Source organism: Neophocaena asiaeorientalis, unplaced genomic scaffold (genome assembly GCF_003031525.2).
Source record: "Neophocaena asiaeorientalis asiaeorientalis breed wild unplaced genomic scaffold, Neophocaena_asiaeorientalis_V1.1 scaffold86, whole genome shotgun sequence".
Taxonomy (NCBI): domain Eukaryota; kingdom Metazoa; phylum Chordata; class Mammalia; order Artiodactyla; family Phocoenidae; genus Neophocaena; species Neophocaena asiaeorientalis.
The window spans coordinates 5,864,199-5,880,818 of NW_020175039.1; the positions used below are offsets into that span (position 1 = coordinate 5,864,199).

Genomic DNA, 16,620 nt, shown 5'->3' on the forward strand with positions numbered 1-16,620 from the left:
CATACTTCTAATTTTCAAGAACTGGTTTTTGTGATTGTTACTTTTTTATAACATTTTGGGGTGGGGGTTTTCAGAGAAGTAATACCATCTCAACTCTCTGAGGATATTAAATATCGTTCATTTTTTTGTTTATTTGACATTTCCATCTCCCTGAATAGATTCTCTTTTCTCCAGATTGCTCTGTCCTGTGTGTTTATTATGGTCTTTATATTCCTTGTTAGAGTCTTTTTTCAGTTATCTAGTAATCCTTGGCTGTCGGCTCATGATTAAGAGTAGGGGACTAGCAGAAACTAACACACCATTGTAAAGCAATTATACGCCAATAAAGATGTAAAAAAAGAAGAAGAGTAGGGGACTAAAAAGATGATTGGAAGCTCTGAGTATATGAATAGCTAGGACTTGTCAACTTTGAGTTTTACAGGGATTTACTGTTTGGGGGATGATGTTAATATTTTAGGCCTTCCCTTGGGCTGGTAAGATTCCTAAAGAAAGTTTTCTAGTCTCTTGCCCTTGACTACAGGTAAAAGATGTGGCTGCCAGAGTTCTAGAAGCCAAGTATAGGCATAGGGCTGGGGGTGGGGATGGGAGTTATATTCATCTTTCAATATGCACACTGTCACCTACTCCCCTGTTTTCAGTATGGTACTCCCCTGTGCCTGGAATCCTCCAATCCAGAGACTGTTTTACCAACTCTCCAGAGAGCAAAGCTGCTGACTTCTGTCATTGCCCAGCAGCATGAAGTAAGGGGAAGTGGATCTAGGAGTCTGTAACTCAAACAGCTTTCACCTAATGCTTATTTTTTTTTTAATTAATTAATTTATTTTTAATTTTGGCTGTGTTGGGTCTTCATTGCTGTGCGAGGGCTTTCTCTAGCCGCAGAGAGCAGGGGCTACTCTTCGTTGCAGTGTGCGGGCTTCTCATAGTAGTGGCTTCTCTTGTTTGCGGAGCACGGACTCTAGGCACGTGGGCTCAGTAGCTGTGGCTTGCGGGCTCTAGAGCGCAGGCTCAGTAGTTGTGGCGCACAGGCTTAGTTGCTCCACAGCATGTGGGATCTTCCCAGACCAGGGAATGAACCCATATCCCCTGCATTGGCAGGTGGATTCTTAACCACCGCACCACCAGGGAAGCCCCACCTAATCCTTATTTTTATCCTCTTCTTAGCCTCCAGTTTTAGAGGTACCTGCTATTTCCAAGTTGTATGTCTTTTGAGGACTCTGTAATATAAATTGGATTGGTTCTCAACTTTTCCATTACTGGCTTAGGTTTGACTTTCTTAGGTCTGCTAAGTCAGTCACCCCTCTATATTCCAGAGTCCAGAATTTTGATACTGTAGTCTCTTCCTGTTCTTCCCATTCTTAAGTGTTCATGTCTTTTAAACAACTCTATAAAACAAAGAGTCATTTATGCACAGATGCTCCTGGGATTCTTTATTTGAAGCCATTAGTAAAGATGGATTCTTCCAGTGGAAACACATTATTAAAAAGAAAAATTGGACCTTGAATTTGTTTGTTTAGTATTCTAGGTAAAACTTAGGAGTTTAAGGTTGGATTTCCATTATTTTTGTTAAATTTCAGAGTATGATTTAATGTTGAAGAAAATGAAAGGATGTTGATCTTCTTATGGTCTCTCTTCTGTCAGATAATTTATGTTTGCTGGTGGCACCTGTAGTATACACCAAGTGTGTCAAATCTAACATATAGTTTATATAATAGAGAATTCAGTGAAATTGGATTATCTGTAATTTTTTTGTCAGTTTTATTCCTTTCTTAAAAGAGTATTATCCCCTTTCATATAAATATATTTAAAACAAAAGGGAACATTTCTTTTACAGATAACTGGTGCCTGAATTTTTATTCCCTAGAGTAAGCTGGGTGAATTGGAACCCTAATAATAATATGTTTTATGTTTCTTAGAATGATAAAATGTGTACTTCAAGCTGTTTTGTACCTTCCCAATCGTATCTCTTTGTGTCTCTTCCAAGAACTTTTACAAGACTTTGTCTTTGTGTTCTTCAGAGTTTAACAACTCTTTTCTGGATTCAGTGGGCTCTGATGAGGACTCTGGAAATGAGGATGTTTTAGATATGGAGTATACAGAAGCTGAAGCTGAGGAACTGAAAAGAAATGCTGAGGTGGGTGATGTTATATTCCCTTTGTAGGTCAAGTAGGTCAGTACTACTCCTGTTGTTCCTTATCTTCAAAAGCCCCACTGTCAGTGTCCATTGCAGGTCCCCTTCTGCCCCTTTGGCAGCCATCAAATGGTCTTCACTTTCTCTTGGCCTTTGCTCCTCATTTCTTACACAGAAGATTCAAAACAAAATGAAAAAAACAAAACCACACATCCTGATCACCTTATGTGCATGTTAGGTAATAACTTAGTAATAGTTCTCAAAGTCGTATGTATATTAAATCACCTTCAGTTCTACCGAAACTATTTTATCTTTAAGGTTAAATACTAAAAATAGTTGATTGTTACTCAATAAAAACTGTTGATGACATTAACTAGAGCACTTGAAATCTGTTTTTACTCTAAATAATTGCTTTTTCCCCATTTTCCAAATTTTTTGTAATTTTAATTACCCAGGATCCCACTATTCTAACACAACTACTGTTAGCATTTGATATATTCTTTTATCATCCCTACCCCAAAGTACCCCAAGTATGCTTTTAAAGTCATAGAATAAGTACAGTTTTTATCCTACTTGTTAAAGACTATAAGCATTTTATTTTTAATGGCTATACTGTATTCCATCAATGAACATGCTATTTATTTTATTTAATTTTTAGTTAACATTGAGCATTTAAGTTGTTTTTTTTTCATTATAATAAATATAGAGGAACTGTATATGATTGTAGTGTTTTCTATATTAGGATTTTCTTCTTTAAGGAAATTCCCAGAAATAAATTACAGCATCAAAGTTTTTGAACATTTTAATGCTCTGGCTTACCTATAGCTATATTTCTTCCCAAAATTATATCTTATAGTGCTGCCTGAAGTCCATGAATATCACTTTTCAGTTTTGTTTTACTTTTCTGCTAATAATATTTTAATAGCATTTCAAAAAATATTTAAAATGTAAAAGTTCATCCATAATCCCTACAGCAACACAGCAACTCTTTTCATTTTTTCCATTCTGTTTTTCAGTACTTAGCCATTAACATATCTATTTTATAGAGCTATAGTTATGTGTTTTCATGTAAGTTTGAAAAACAAGTTAACATGTTGCTGACCCACATATTTTTTCTTTAAATAACTGAATGATACTGTACTGAGTTGATATACCAGTAACCATTTAACTATTACTGAGCGTATTGTTAGTTCCAAATTTTCATTATTATGGATAATGCTACAGTGAATAATTATATACATATATACTGTTTCCTTCTTTTGCATTATTAAGATAAATTCTTGGGGAGTAGAATTCTTGGGTCAAAGGATATGAACAATACCGACCACTGGGTTTTTTTGTTTTGTTTTTTTTTAACAGTGGGTTTTTTAATTGAGTCTAACCCCCCACGCATTGAAACTTTGCCATGTCAGCTTTGATAATAAATTTAAAATTCGTGTTTTGCTTGTATTCAGATGAAGAGTTGAAAGTCATACCCACTTTTGTTTTCCAGACAGGAAATCTTCCTCATTCCTATCGGCTCATCAGTGTTGTCAGTCACATTGGTAGCACTTCTTCTTCAGGTAAATGGACATTAAGATTTCAGCATTTTATAAATGGACTAGCCAGCATTTACTCCTTATTGGGTTGCTCTGAGCCTAGCTTTGTGAGGTGTAAGTTAAACGCATCAAGAAAAACTTTGAAATCTTTTATTTGATCACACTAAGTGTGAATTGTGTTAATAGGTACAACTGTTTTGATTTCTCTATTCACCTGTGACCCAAATGTCCCTAAACAAAACATATTTATCAAAAAAGTTGTCCTGGTATAGTAAGGTGAAATGGGGTTGGCTGTTTCTCTTTCTGAAGCTTCCTGTCCCTGAGAAAAAGTCAATATATATATTTTTTAATTTATTTATTATTTTATTTATTTAGTTTTGGTTGTGTTGGGTCTCCGTTGCTGTGCACGGGCTTTCTCTAATGCAGCGAGCAGGGGCTACTCTTCGGTGCGGTGCGCGGGCTTCTCATTGCAGTGGCTTCTCTTGTGGAGTGTGGGCTCTAGGTGCGCGAGCTTCAGTAGTTGTGGCACACGGGCTCAGTAGTTGTGGCTTGCGGGTAGAGCACAGGCTCAGTAGTTGTGGTGCACGGGCTTAGTTGCTCCACAGCATGTGGCATCTTCCCAGACCAGGGCTCGAACCCGTGTCCCCTGCACTGGCAGGAGGATTCTTAACTACTGCACCACCAGGGAAGCCCCTTCAATACGTTTTAAAAAAATAAATAACCTTAATTTTAAGATTTTATTTATTTCAGGTCATTACATTAGTGATGTGTACGACATTAAGAAGCAGGCTTGGTTTACTTATAATGACCTAGAGGTATCTAAAATCCAAGAGGCTTCTGTGCAGAGTGATCGAGATCGAAGTGGTTACATCTTCTTTTATATGCACAAGTAAGAAACTTTGCCTGATCTGAAGCCGTGGGCTAAAAATCACTTGAATTCTTTTTTTTTAATTTTCTTTAAGGATAAAATGTTCCCATCAGTTAATTGGTTGAGATTTATGATATTTATTGTCTTTGCTTAGGGCTCATGTCTTGATATTTCCAAAATATTTTTTTCTCTTAACTCACACAGTAGAATCTAGGTATAGAACTTAAGATCTTTTTATGATGGAAGCTGTCCTGTCATAAAACTTTTTGGTCTCTCATTGTATCAGCTAGAGGATCTGAGTTATATGGATAGGAACTACATAGCATTTCTATCAAAGCTAGCTATTGCCATTCCTCCCTAAGTATTTTTAAGAATCGGCACATGGGGTTAAGATGGTAATAAAATGAATGAGCTGCTTATTTAATAAAATTTAGGCATCATGGGATTATGCAGCCTTTATCAATGTTTATTTTCTGTCTATCCTCTGTCTCTGTTCACTGAATTTCCTATTTAACTTTTTATTTGTTTTATTTTAAGGGAGATCTTTGATGAGCTGCTGGAAACAGAAAAGACCTCTCAGGCACTTAGCATGGAAGTGGGAAAGACCACTCGTCAGGCTTCATGAGGAACAAACTCCTGGGTTGGCAGTGTGCACTGCATATTCTCTCTTACTGCCACCCACTTTTCTTTCCTCTGCCCGAGGAAAATTTAGAACTCTACTTGATGCGGGAGCAACAAACAGCTCAGGGCCAAACCAAAAGACGAAAATTGCAATTCTGCGGAACGCTCCATATTAATTGTTTTATGGAAACTTTGGTCTCACATCTGTAGCTGATTATCCTTTTTTTCTCCTACGAGAGTGGCACTTCCTTTTGTCTTAGGAATACATGTTGTAAATATATATATATGTATACACACACACACATACACACACATATATGTGGAATGAATGGAGCCTTAAAGAGTTAGGATAGCCCACCAGAGTATGCCTGCTCAGAATTAATAGCACAGCAGTTTGGAGACTAAATGAAGTTGTCAAAGAGTCCATTCACCTGAAAAATGTGTGAAGATATACATATCATTTGGTATTTAGCTTTTATGTTCCTTGAGTAGTTTCACTCACGTCTGTAATCTTTCATGTGTGTTTCCTATTGGTAAAGTTCACTGGAAAGCCAGCTCTCCATGTTACACTAATGACAGTTTGTCCTCCTGACAAAGGAGGGACATTTCTGCCACCTGACTTGAGGAGCTTTTTTAAAAAAATTATTTCATGGATTCGTAATGCTTTTGCTGTTTACATGCAGTCCCAAGAAATGGATTGTTGGTGCTTTGGAATGTGTTATGTTCCCACATTTGGTATTCATTGTACACTTTGTATTTCCTTTAAAGAGGTTCCTTCACACAGTATTTTCATTGTATATCATCTATATTATTACCATGGTGAAGATAGAATCTTTTATTTTTCTTCTGTGTCATTCTTCCATGGAGCAAGCACTACCCTAACAGACTGCAGCCAAAACTTTAAGAGGTAGGAAAGTGATGCTGTCCCAACTGGGGCTCCCCTGCAAGATTACCTAGAGAATATGAAGAATGCTAGCATCTGTCTCCCATACATAGAGAGGTCAGGAGGAGTATTCTTGTGTTAAAGCTGAAACTCTGGGCCACTAAAGCTGAAAGCCCTGCTTCAAGGGTGAAATTAAGCACATGAGCTACAGGATAAAGCTTAAACATATAACCATTTGCTGTCTGGCTTTGCCCTTAACACAGGATGAGAATTAAAATATGATTGGTTTAAGTAATTCCAAGAACTAACAAATAACAGAGGTGCATAATTATCTTACTTTTTAGGTGCTTTGAGTTGAGGTTAAATGGGCTCAACATTAAGTGCTGTGTTAGTCACTCAGCTGACATAACCAGCTTGGTTAAGCAGCTTGTGAAACCTTATAAAGAATGAGTTTGAGAGTAGAATTTTGTTCCTAAAATAATTTTGTGAGCCCTGGAATCATTAGGATCACACAGAGTTAAGTATAGCAAAATGAAACCTTCAGCATTTTCTTTCATTTTTAAGTCCAACATCACAGAAGATGTAACATTTTTTCTGGAAGATTGCCTTAAGAGAGCTCCAGCCCTACTCTTGAAACTTGGGTGTGTTCTGACATAGTAACCTATTCTAAAATATTGAATCTTTGAATTGTAAATGGCCCCAGCACTTTTGCTTAACTACTGATAAAAGCTTTGTCTCCTACCATTTACCTACCTGTTAAGGTAGTGAACCTTCCAAAGTGGTACGGTGGTAGGATATGCAGGAGTAGTATAGAGCAGAGGAAAATACTTGTTTAAAAAACTAGCTTTTAAGTTTTTGTTTATTTCCACTGGGGAGCCATTTTATTTCTTTCTTGGAAATAACTGGTTTTCTCATATGTGAGTGAAGTGATAATCAAATTCTTTAGCTGTTTATTACTTCTCTGTGTCTGTATTTGAGAGCTTTTGAGAGATGCTGTTAAAAATGATTGGGATGATTTGACATGAGTGGGTGCATTTAGGGCATTTAAACAAATAGATGTAATGCCATAAGCCTAGGTTGCCCATGAAGTACCCTCGTTTGACTTGCTTTTCATAGCTTGTGTGTGTGTGTGTATGGTTTAGAAGTACACTTGGCTTGAACCTAATTTGATTTGCTCTTCATGTCTTAGGCAGGAATTATTAGTTGAAAAAAGTAGATGAATTATGTCACTGCTCATATACTTGCAAGTTTGGGACTTGATATTTCCTTGATGTCTGTCCATTGTTTTGGCCTGGTCAGCCTTCCTCTCTCCCTTCACTCCTTCAACTATTACCCCTTTCACTACAGAGTTAATTTCTCATTTTGGTTCAGTGAAGGATTAATGACTATACGTGGAGAGTTCAGCTGGACCATGTTGATGGAGTTTGTTGTTTTTTTGAGCTGACTGTATATATTTAAAAATTACAAGTAGATAATATTTTTTGTGCAGTTTGCTCAGAATTGGGGAATGGGGCATTTGGCATGTTGGTGCCCGAAAGGGACAAGTTGGATAGGGACAGAGAGCTTCAGTTCCAGGCAGCTTGCACAATAACTAATATTCCTGTTGAAAATACCAAATATGTTACTTTAAATGACTTTGAATTGGAACTTGACAGTTCTTAGTTCTACACACAACTGATCTTAATTGGAATTTTTTGGAAGGCAAAGCTAAACTAAAACTTGTTGATTATTATCACCTAATATTATTACAGAGGATTGGAAAGTTGCATGTGCCAGGTGCTGCTATCACTTTAGAAGCCCTGACTATAATTTAGGCCTATAAGGAGATAGATTCTGTTTTGTAGGGAATATATTTATGTGTACAGACTCAGAAGTTCTGTTTCAGCAGGATAGAATAAGAAGCAAGTCCATGAATTATTCTTCTATTTATATTTTGATTCCAAGAGCTACTTGTTTACTTGCCATGGTCTGTTAATTTCAGGCCTAACTTAATGGCTCAATAACAAATGTAAATGTGTTTACATTTTAAGAAGTATGCAGTGATACTTAAAGATCAGTTTATTAACTCTGGGAGGCAAATACTAGACTAGACATTTCTTTATTTCTCTCCTTGATCAAGTGTAAAATTCTTCTAAAAGAGAAACTTTAAGAATTAAAACCTCAGCAAGTGAATTCATGAATTTACCTATTCTTCCATATTGCAGTTACCATTATGTAACTCTATAAATATAGCTCTACACATGTACAGCTAGTTGTATAATGAAAAATAGTCGGAAACACCTAAATTAAAGAGATTCTTGGCAGTATCTCATATGTAGTGGAGCATTCTGAGTGTAGAGAGAGCATGGGCGTTGAAAACATACAGGAGAAAAAGGTAGTTTGTAAACTCATTTGTGATCTACTGAACAGAGATAATAATATTAAAACAAATAAAAATATTACCCTTTTTCCTCTTTCTTCTCTGTCTAAATCGACTACAGTGGATGCTCTTAGTCATCCAACCATTTTTGCCCTTTTGCTTTAAATCAGGGAAACAGAGCTGGATCTCCAAGTACATGTGGATCTTGTGTATACCTGGAGATTTTTAGAAAAATCAACACCCAGTACTAGATGCAAGTCACATAAAAGTGTCCCCCCCCAAAACAGAAACATCTTTTTCCTCCTCCCCATCTTGCTTTACACCGAGTAATGCTCTTTAAGTGTGTACAAAAACTAAACAGATTTCTGCCCTCTAATATCTTTCTAGTGCATTACTTCAAAATTCTAATTTTGTCTCTATCAATGTCTTATTAACATCTGAAAATATATATATATTTATTTTATTGGAAAACTATAGTTTGTTAGGCCTTGAGAGTTTCGTGACAGGTTTCTTTTGCGGTGTCTCACCACGACCACTGACTTCTTTATGGCATGCTTTGATTACTAAACCTCAGGCAGTCTCTTTTGTTGTATCATATTTACACACAATTCGTGTTTTCCTTTCCATGTGTGCTATGTGTCTGAGGTTTTGAAGTTTTTAATAAAAAATGTGCCAGTATGAATACAAGCAGTTGATTTCAGTAATTTGGACTTAAAGTGCAGAGGTTTGAAGTAGAGACGTGTCCACTGGTGTCAGAATAGAGTGGATGAGGGTCTGCATCAGGACTGGAGTTCGTTAGGTCCAATGCCAAAACAGAAGAGCAGTCATCTGAAGTGGTCTGTTTCAAGAACAGAATGGGTGGAAGAGTGAGACACAGTGGTTGTACACACCTCTCGTCTTTAGGTTTCCCTTCCTCTCTTTTCCTTCCATCCCCATCTTCTCTGGCCTATTGTCAGTGTTGTTTATTTATGCTACGGAGAGGAGAACAGAAGTAAGCTTCCTACACTTTGCCTAGTTGAGCCACTACTAGGTTTGTTGGCAGCTTTGGCCACATTATTTGTGAGGTGATTTTCTTTCTTTGTGTTCAGAGTGACTTTTGATTCTGATTCTTTATGTTGTTTTGTATGGAGCGGCACTTTATCTGTGTTTTAGCAGAACTGTTCCTCTGTACCCTGTACGGTTTTTGTTTCCTTTTTAAATTATGCATAGAGTTTTTTGTGTGTGAAATTAAAGCCTTTATTAACCTTGTGTTGGTTCAACTGTTATTTCTGAAAAGGACATATTCTTGCAGACACTTAACCAGTTGTTGAAGTTGTGGAAATCACCTTCTGTTGGCCTTCTGACTTGGACTTTCAAGCGCACTGTTACACCGTAAAGGGAATGAGATGGGAAACCAGGTATGGCTGAGTCAGCACCAGCCTCCGGTGGATTTCATCTGAGGAGCCTGTGAAGCTTTGCAGAGGTTCTGGATAACAGTTTTAAACCCAGCATGGGCCTTAACTGTGCTCTCCCTTTGCCTTATTATTAAGAGTACCAGAGAGGGGGGTGAGATAGCATTTGCATTTCATACTTGCTGTTAGGCCTCAAGCCTAGGCCTAGTGGGTATGTTGCTCTCGCTGGGTACTGGTTAGTGAGTATTGTGAAACCTCCTAAATAGGGCCATCACCTGGGCCATTCAACTCTTTCAAAGAATGGGTCCCCTTAGGAAGGCAGTAAGAAAAGTATATGTGAAAAGGAAAAGCCATTGCTCTCGGAAAGATACAAAACTGCAAAATGCTTAAGCCCACCTGCCATAATTAAAAATGAGTCACGATAAAAGCCTAGGGAAGGCTCTTCCATGAAGTGTTGGGCTGCTCTTCTAAGAAGGGAAAGCTCTGGAACAGGATGGTTTAAAAGTAATGCAACACCCAGGATGAAAAAAAAAATGCAACCACCTTCAGAGCTGAAATTGGCACCACAGGCTCCTTATGGAGGAATCATCTTTCTGGAGGAATAGGTAGATTACTAAACAGAATTGGCATCGCCACAGACTGCTGCTCACAGGTACAACTGTAAATTTTCACTTCCATTAATATAGGACTAATACCAGTAATAACAAAATGAAGCTCTGCAAGCGGGGTAGGGCACTGCTTTAAACCACAGCTACCCTTGCTTCTCAAAATAGTCCTTTTTCTTTCTTGAGGTTTTGTTGTTTCCATCGAGGCAGAGCAGAGAAGGCAGCAGGAGTCATCCCCAAGGCCTTGGTGAAATCCTCAACAGACAGGTGCTTCTAGAAGAGGAGAGGAACCAGAGGGCAAGGGTCACATTCTTGCCAGAGTTCGACTTGTTGAGTCATATAGGTGTGTACAGAAATCAAATGAGCAAAAACAGTCAATGTGAGAGCCAGGAAAGGGATGGGAAGCGGGGAGGTGGCATTTTGAGGTCCAAGAAATTTGATCCCTGAATTTGGAACATAATGAAAAAGGACGGTAACAACATGAGGCAGATAGAGCTCCTTTTCTTTTGACCAGGGTCAAGTTCACACTAACCCTGAAATAAGAATTACCACATTTGACTTAGCTTGGTTAAAATGTTGCTTCTCTTTCTAGGTCTTAGTTTTCCTCTCTATAAAAATGGGAGAGGGCTTCTCTGGTGGTTGAGAATCTGCCTGCCAGTGCAGGGGACACGGGTTCGAGCCCTGGTCCAGGAAGATACCACATGCCGTGGAGCAACTAAGCCCATGTACCACAACTACTGAGCCCGAGAGCCACAACTACTGAAGCCCACGCGCCTAGAGCCTGTGCTCCACAACAGGAGAGGCCACCACAATGGGAAGCTCGCGCACCCCAACAAAGAATAGCCCCCGCTGGCCGCAACTAGAGAAAGCCTGCATGCAGCGACGAAGACCCAACGCAGCCAAAAATAAATAAATTTTTTTTGTTTTTGCGATACGCGGGCCTCTCACTGTTGTGGCCTCTCCCGTTGCGGAGCACAGGCTCCGGATGCGCAGGCTCAGCGGCCATGGCTCACGGGCCCAGCTGCTCCGCGGCATGTGGTATCTTCCGAGACCGGGGCACGGACCCGTGACCCCTGCATCGGCAGGCAGACTCTCAACCACTGCGCCACCAGGGAAGCCCAGTAACTAAATTTATTTAAAAAAAAAAAAAAGCTTCATGACATTGAATTTGGAAGTGATTTCTTAGATGTGACTCCAAAGGCACAGACAATAAAAGAAAAAAAAAGTGGACTTCATGAAAATTAAATTTTATGCATCAAAAGACGACACACAGGGACTTCCCTGCTGGTCCAGTGGTTAAGACTCTGCGCTCCCAACGCATGGGGCATGGGTTCGATCCCTGGTTGGGGAACCAGGATCCCACATGGCGTACAGTGCAGCAAATAAATAAATAAATAAACAAACATGCCTGGGGAAAAAAAAAAGACTACACACAGATGGAAGAAAATAGTTGCAAGTCATATATCTGATGACTTGCAACTATTTTCTGATGATGCAGCCAAAAATAAATTTTTTTTTAAATGGACAAGGACTTAATTAGACATTTCTCCAAAGATAACATACAGATGGCCAATAAGCACATGCAAAGACACTCAACATCACTAATCATTAGGGAAACAAAAACCAAAACTGCAATGAGGTACCACTTCATGGTCACTAGGATGGCTATTACAAAGCAAAAACAAAACGGTAGTGTTGGCAGGAATGTAGAGAAACTGAAACCCTTGAGCATTGCTGGGAACCACTATGGAAAACGGTATGGTATGCCTCAAGAATTACCATATGACCCAGCAATCTGCTTCTCTGTATAAACCCAAAGGAATTGAAAGCAGGATCTTGAAGAGAGATTTGTACACCCATGTTCATAGCAGCATTATTCCCAATAGCTAAAATGTGGAGGTAACCCAAGTGTTCATTGACAGATGAATAGATAAGCAAAAAGTGGTATATAAATACAACAGAACATTATTCAGCCTTAAAAAAGAAGGAAATTCTGACACCTGCTACAACATGGGTGAACCTTGAGGATACTGTGCTGAGTGAAATAAGCCCATCACATAAAGACACATGCTGTGTGAGCCCACTCACATGCAGTTCCTAGAGGAGCCAAACCCACAGAGACAAAGCAGAATGGTGGGTGCCAGGGGCTGGGCGAGGAGTGGTGATGGGGGAGTTGTTTAATGGCTGCAGAGTTTCAGTTTGGGAAGATGAAAAAGTTCTGGAGATGGGCAGGGTTGATGGTTGCACAATGATGTGAATGTGTTTATTAATGCCACTGAGCTGTACACTTAAAAATGGCTAAGATGGTAAATTTTATATTATGTATATTTCACCATAATTAAAAAAGGGGGGGGAAAGAAAGTTAAGGTCATCTGATCCCAATACATGCTCCACTGCACCACACTCACCCCCTTTCCTGAGTGATTTCAGGGATCCTGTAAAGGTCATCTTTCCCTCCCAGACCGGCAAAGTATACACTGTGCTCACAGATGACTGAATTTTACCGTTATAGTTATCTTCATCTCTCTTGGCTTCTAGGTTTGTTCCTAGTTAAAAGGCAACATGTTCCTGGTTAAACCTCACCAGGCTTCTATATTCCACCGTGAATGCATCAGCCATTATTTTGTGGGAACAGGTTTTGCTTAGAGATGGTGGCAGGTAGCAGCAGGGGTACAACTGAGGTGAGGGGAAAGATGCTAAGAAAAGAAGCTAGGAAAGCCACAAAACAAATTTAGAGTCAAATTTTGCCTAGCTATTGAGTGGAAAACAAAATATTTGGGTAAATGACATGTACCAGCTTCTCTCGTCCTGTGGATAATCTAGAAGATTAGACAGCGAAATTCTACCTTTTCACTCTTGGTTTGAAAATCATGACTGGGAGTCACCTTTCTAGACCTTGGTTCTCTTCAGCCATAAGACTGAAATGACCTCTGCTCCCAGTTCAAACATGATATAGTAGTGAAACTTCTGGGAGCTGGCCAGTATCCTCAAGGCATACTCAAGTAAGAACCCCAAATTCAAATTGTTAGAAAAGAACATCTCCCACCTCCATCTCTGCTCCCCCAGGCACCAGAAGGGGACAGAGTCGGGGTGAGAGCAACGGGTTTCTTTTCAATCCGGGCTGTTCTGCTATGTAGGATTGCCCTGGAGAATGCTTTTGTGACTCCCTCAGAGAGCCCTGAACTGAACAGCTTCTTGGTAAACACCTGTAGATGGATTTCAAGCTCAGGTGTATCTGAAGCCCCAGTTTTCTAACCTGTCATCCCACCTCTGGGCATTTTTGGCTCAAGGCTCCTGGGAGCCCTCCCCACTCCCCCAGGCAGGGCAGTGGAGCACCTTGTTTTGGAAGAAGGTCCCTCACAGCTGTGGCTGCCGTCTCGATGGTCTGCAAGTGCTTTAGGTGCCCTCTCTCTGTCCCACCCAAGCTGGCTCCACAGCTTGGTTGAGACTTTTGGACTCTGACCCCCAGGCTAGAGGGCAGGGACTGCCCATCCCAGTGGACTCGTATCTTTCCACTGGTCCTGTTCTTGAACCCTGCTGTCCTACCAGCTGATTACTGGCCTCACCCATGCCCACATCCGCCTCTCTGTGGTTTACTCATTGGTACTCAAACAGATTACCCTATGGCTACTGCCTCTACGTCTGGAGCAGCCAGAGAGCTTGTCCACTCTCCCCACTTGGCATGGAGCCCACAGCTCTGCTGCAAGAATCCACACTACTCCCACAATTTAAAAAAGAAATCAGCAGCAACTGATTTTTTAAAAAGAATCTAAGACTTTTTTTTTTTTTTTTTTTTTTTTTTTTGCGGTACACAGGCCTCTCACTGTTGTGGCCTCTCCCGTTGCCGAGCACAGGCTCCGGACGCGCAGGCTCAGCGGGCCCATGGGCCCAGCTGCTCTGCGGCATGTGGGATCCTCCCGGAACAGGGCACGAACCCGTGTCCCCTGCATCGGCAGGCGGACTCTCAACCACTGCGCCACCAGGGAAGCCCAGAATCTAAGACTTTTTAGACTGCTTCTACCATGGCAGGGTTGTCTTGATTCTGTTTGTTATATTCAAAATTAGTGATCTACTTAGCTTCCATGTTTTAAAATAGGTAGATGCATATTTAACTTTGTTAGGTATTGCACAATTCCCCTCTACAGGGGTTGTAACATTCTGCCCTCACACCAACAGAATAATATATGTTTCTCCACAGCCTTACCAACAAAATATATTGTCAATATTTAGCCCCCTTTTAATCACCTGGTTCAATAATGTTGGCTGCCCTTCCCTTTAGAAATACTTTTTCTGTGCTACATGATATGACAGTAACAGTGGGACTCAGAAGACCTGATTCTTGCTCTGACTTTGCTACTGACTAGTTACATCACATTAGGCAAGTCACTTCCCCGCTCTGGGTCGGAGTTTTCTCAGGTGCAGAACAAACAATGATAATAACAGCCTACAAGTATATAGCACTTCCTATGTGCCAGGGGCTGGGAAAATAATAATATTTGTAACATTATTATGAATAATACAATATTATACGATATTGGGATCATCCCAATTTTACAGTGAGGACACACGGGTGGATGTGGGAGAGAATGCATAAAAGGGTTCTAAAGGTGACGGGCAGGATGCAATGTTCTGGAAACAATACACTTATGCATATATTGGGCCCAAACCCATAACAGATGTTCCTGGAGAAAATAGTCATCTTCTGTAGATTCATTAATTTATCTCTAAGACTTCTTTATGGTTTATTACACACAGAGTAAATTTTCTCTTCTCTCAGTACCCTCTCAGGCTAGATTTGCAGTCTATTTTAGACCTTCATGAAGTGGGAATGAACACTAGAAATGTGGGTTTTGTTTTTTTCTTCTTTTTGGCCTCACCGCATGGCATGCGGAACTTCCCTCACTAGGGATCAAACTCGTGCCCCGTGCAGTGGAAGCACAAAGTCTTAACCACTGGACCACCAGGGAAGTCCAGAAATGAGTTTTTTAAACAAGCTCTTCTTGCCAAACTCTCTGGTCCACACAGACAGCAGCTGCAGCTACCTGATGGACCCTGTGCCAATGAGTCTCCTCCCCGGTGCTCCTCTGAATTGCCAGCCCACCAAACATGTATTTCAACCAGGATGTCTCCTGGGTGCTGCAAACGACATGGCTGCCACTAAACTCATGACTGTCCCCTTCTAAGCTGGGTCTGACCCAGGATTTTTATCTCAGAAAATGACACAACTTTCCCCTCTCACAACCTTTATCCGGTCGTTACCAAGTGTCGTTGACTTAACCTCCGAAATATTTCCCTAAACCTTCTCCTTCCCTCCACCCACCCCCATCTCCACCTGCCACCATCTATTCCAGGCCCCCGTCTACCTCTCAGCCTGACTTGTGGCCGCTGCTTTGGCCACCTTCCAGTCCATTCTTCACTGAGCAACTAGAGTGGTCTTTGAAAAGCGTAAACCTGACTGCCACTCCCCTGCTTCACCATAATGGTTCCCCTTGACTTTTAGAATGGACACTGCCCACCCCTAGCCTGGAGTAGAAGGCACTGCCCAGTCCCCTGCCCCCCTATCAGCCACCTCTCCCCAGCTCCACACACCCCACTGCTCTGGCCGCCTCGTCCTTTCGCCCGAGCTGTGTTTACTTCCTACTTCTGGGCTTCGTGTATACTGTTCCCTTCTCCAAGAGTAAGCCACTCTGCCAGAATAATTCCCGTTCACCTTTCAGGAGGAGATCTCTCACTAAATCAGATTCGTCCTCCTTCTCAGAGTCTGACCCACCTCCCTCCTGCTGGGATCCACGCCCTCGGGAAGCTCCTCCACAGGCTTGTTCGCCAGCTGCTCCAGGGGAAAGATGGGTAGAGGCCCAGAACTGATATTGATGTTAGCGTTGAACACGTCTAGTTTAGGGTTTGTGAGCTCCTAGGGAAGAAAAGGAGAACACTGTTAGTTCAGCTGGTTTGTGGCTGCCTCCCAGGCTGCCTTTTTCTCTGAAGTTAACACTGACCCTAGGGGACCTCCTTCAAGAGGCCCTCCATGGGGGCTTCCCTGGTGGTGCAGTGGTTGAGAGTCCACCTGCCGATGCAGGGGACGCGGGTTCGTGCCCTAGTCTGGGAAGATCCCACATGCCGCGGACCGGCTGGGCCCGTGAGCCATGGCCACTGAGCCTGTGTGTCCGGAGCCTGTGCTCCGCAATGGGAGAGGCCACAACAGTGAGAGGCCCGCGTACCAAAAAAAA

General features: G+C 41.0%; 2 protein-coding genes across 4 annotated transcripts in view; one reads left to right on the forward strand and one right to left on the reverse strand.

Moving 5' to 3' along the window:
• The window catches only part of USP37 (ubiquitin specific peptidase 37), an 89,027-nt gene extending 79,382 nt beyond the window's left edge, over nucleotides 1-9,645 (forward strand). For 2 of the 3 annotated variants that reach the window (XM_024763168.1, XM_024763169.1), the window contains 4 exons: nucleotides 2,016-2,131; nucleotides 3,621-3,690; nucleotides 4,417-4,555; nucleotides 5,072-5,294. In XM_024763168.1, the coding sequence (XP_024618936.1) occupies nucleotides 2,016-2,131; nucleotides 3,621-3,690; nucleotides 4,417-4,555; nucleotides 5,072-5,159 (413 nt within the window). In that variant the 3' untranslated portion in view covers nucleotides 5,160-5,294. Of the gene's footprint in view, nucleotides 1-2,015; nucleotides 2,132-3,620; nucleotides 3,691-4,416; nucleotides 4,556-5,071 lie in introns of all 3 variants that reach the window. The other variant, XM_024763167.1, reaches the window with a different exon arrangement.
• Nucleotides 9,609-16,620, reverse strand: part of VIL1 (villin 1) — a 26,429-nt gene continuing 19,417 nt past the window's right edge. Inside the window, exons 19-20 of the mRNA XM_024763170.1 lie at nucleotides 16,164-16,304; nucleotides 9,609-10,666 (exon numbers count right to left, since the gene is read on the reverse strand). Coding sequence (XP_024618938.1) covers nucleotides 10,553-10,666; nucleotides 16,164-16,304 — 255 coding nt within the window. The 3' untranslated portion in view covers nucleotides 9,609-10,552. The remainder of the gene's footprint in view (nucleotides 10,667-16,163; nucleotides 16,305-16,620) is intronic.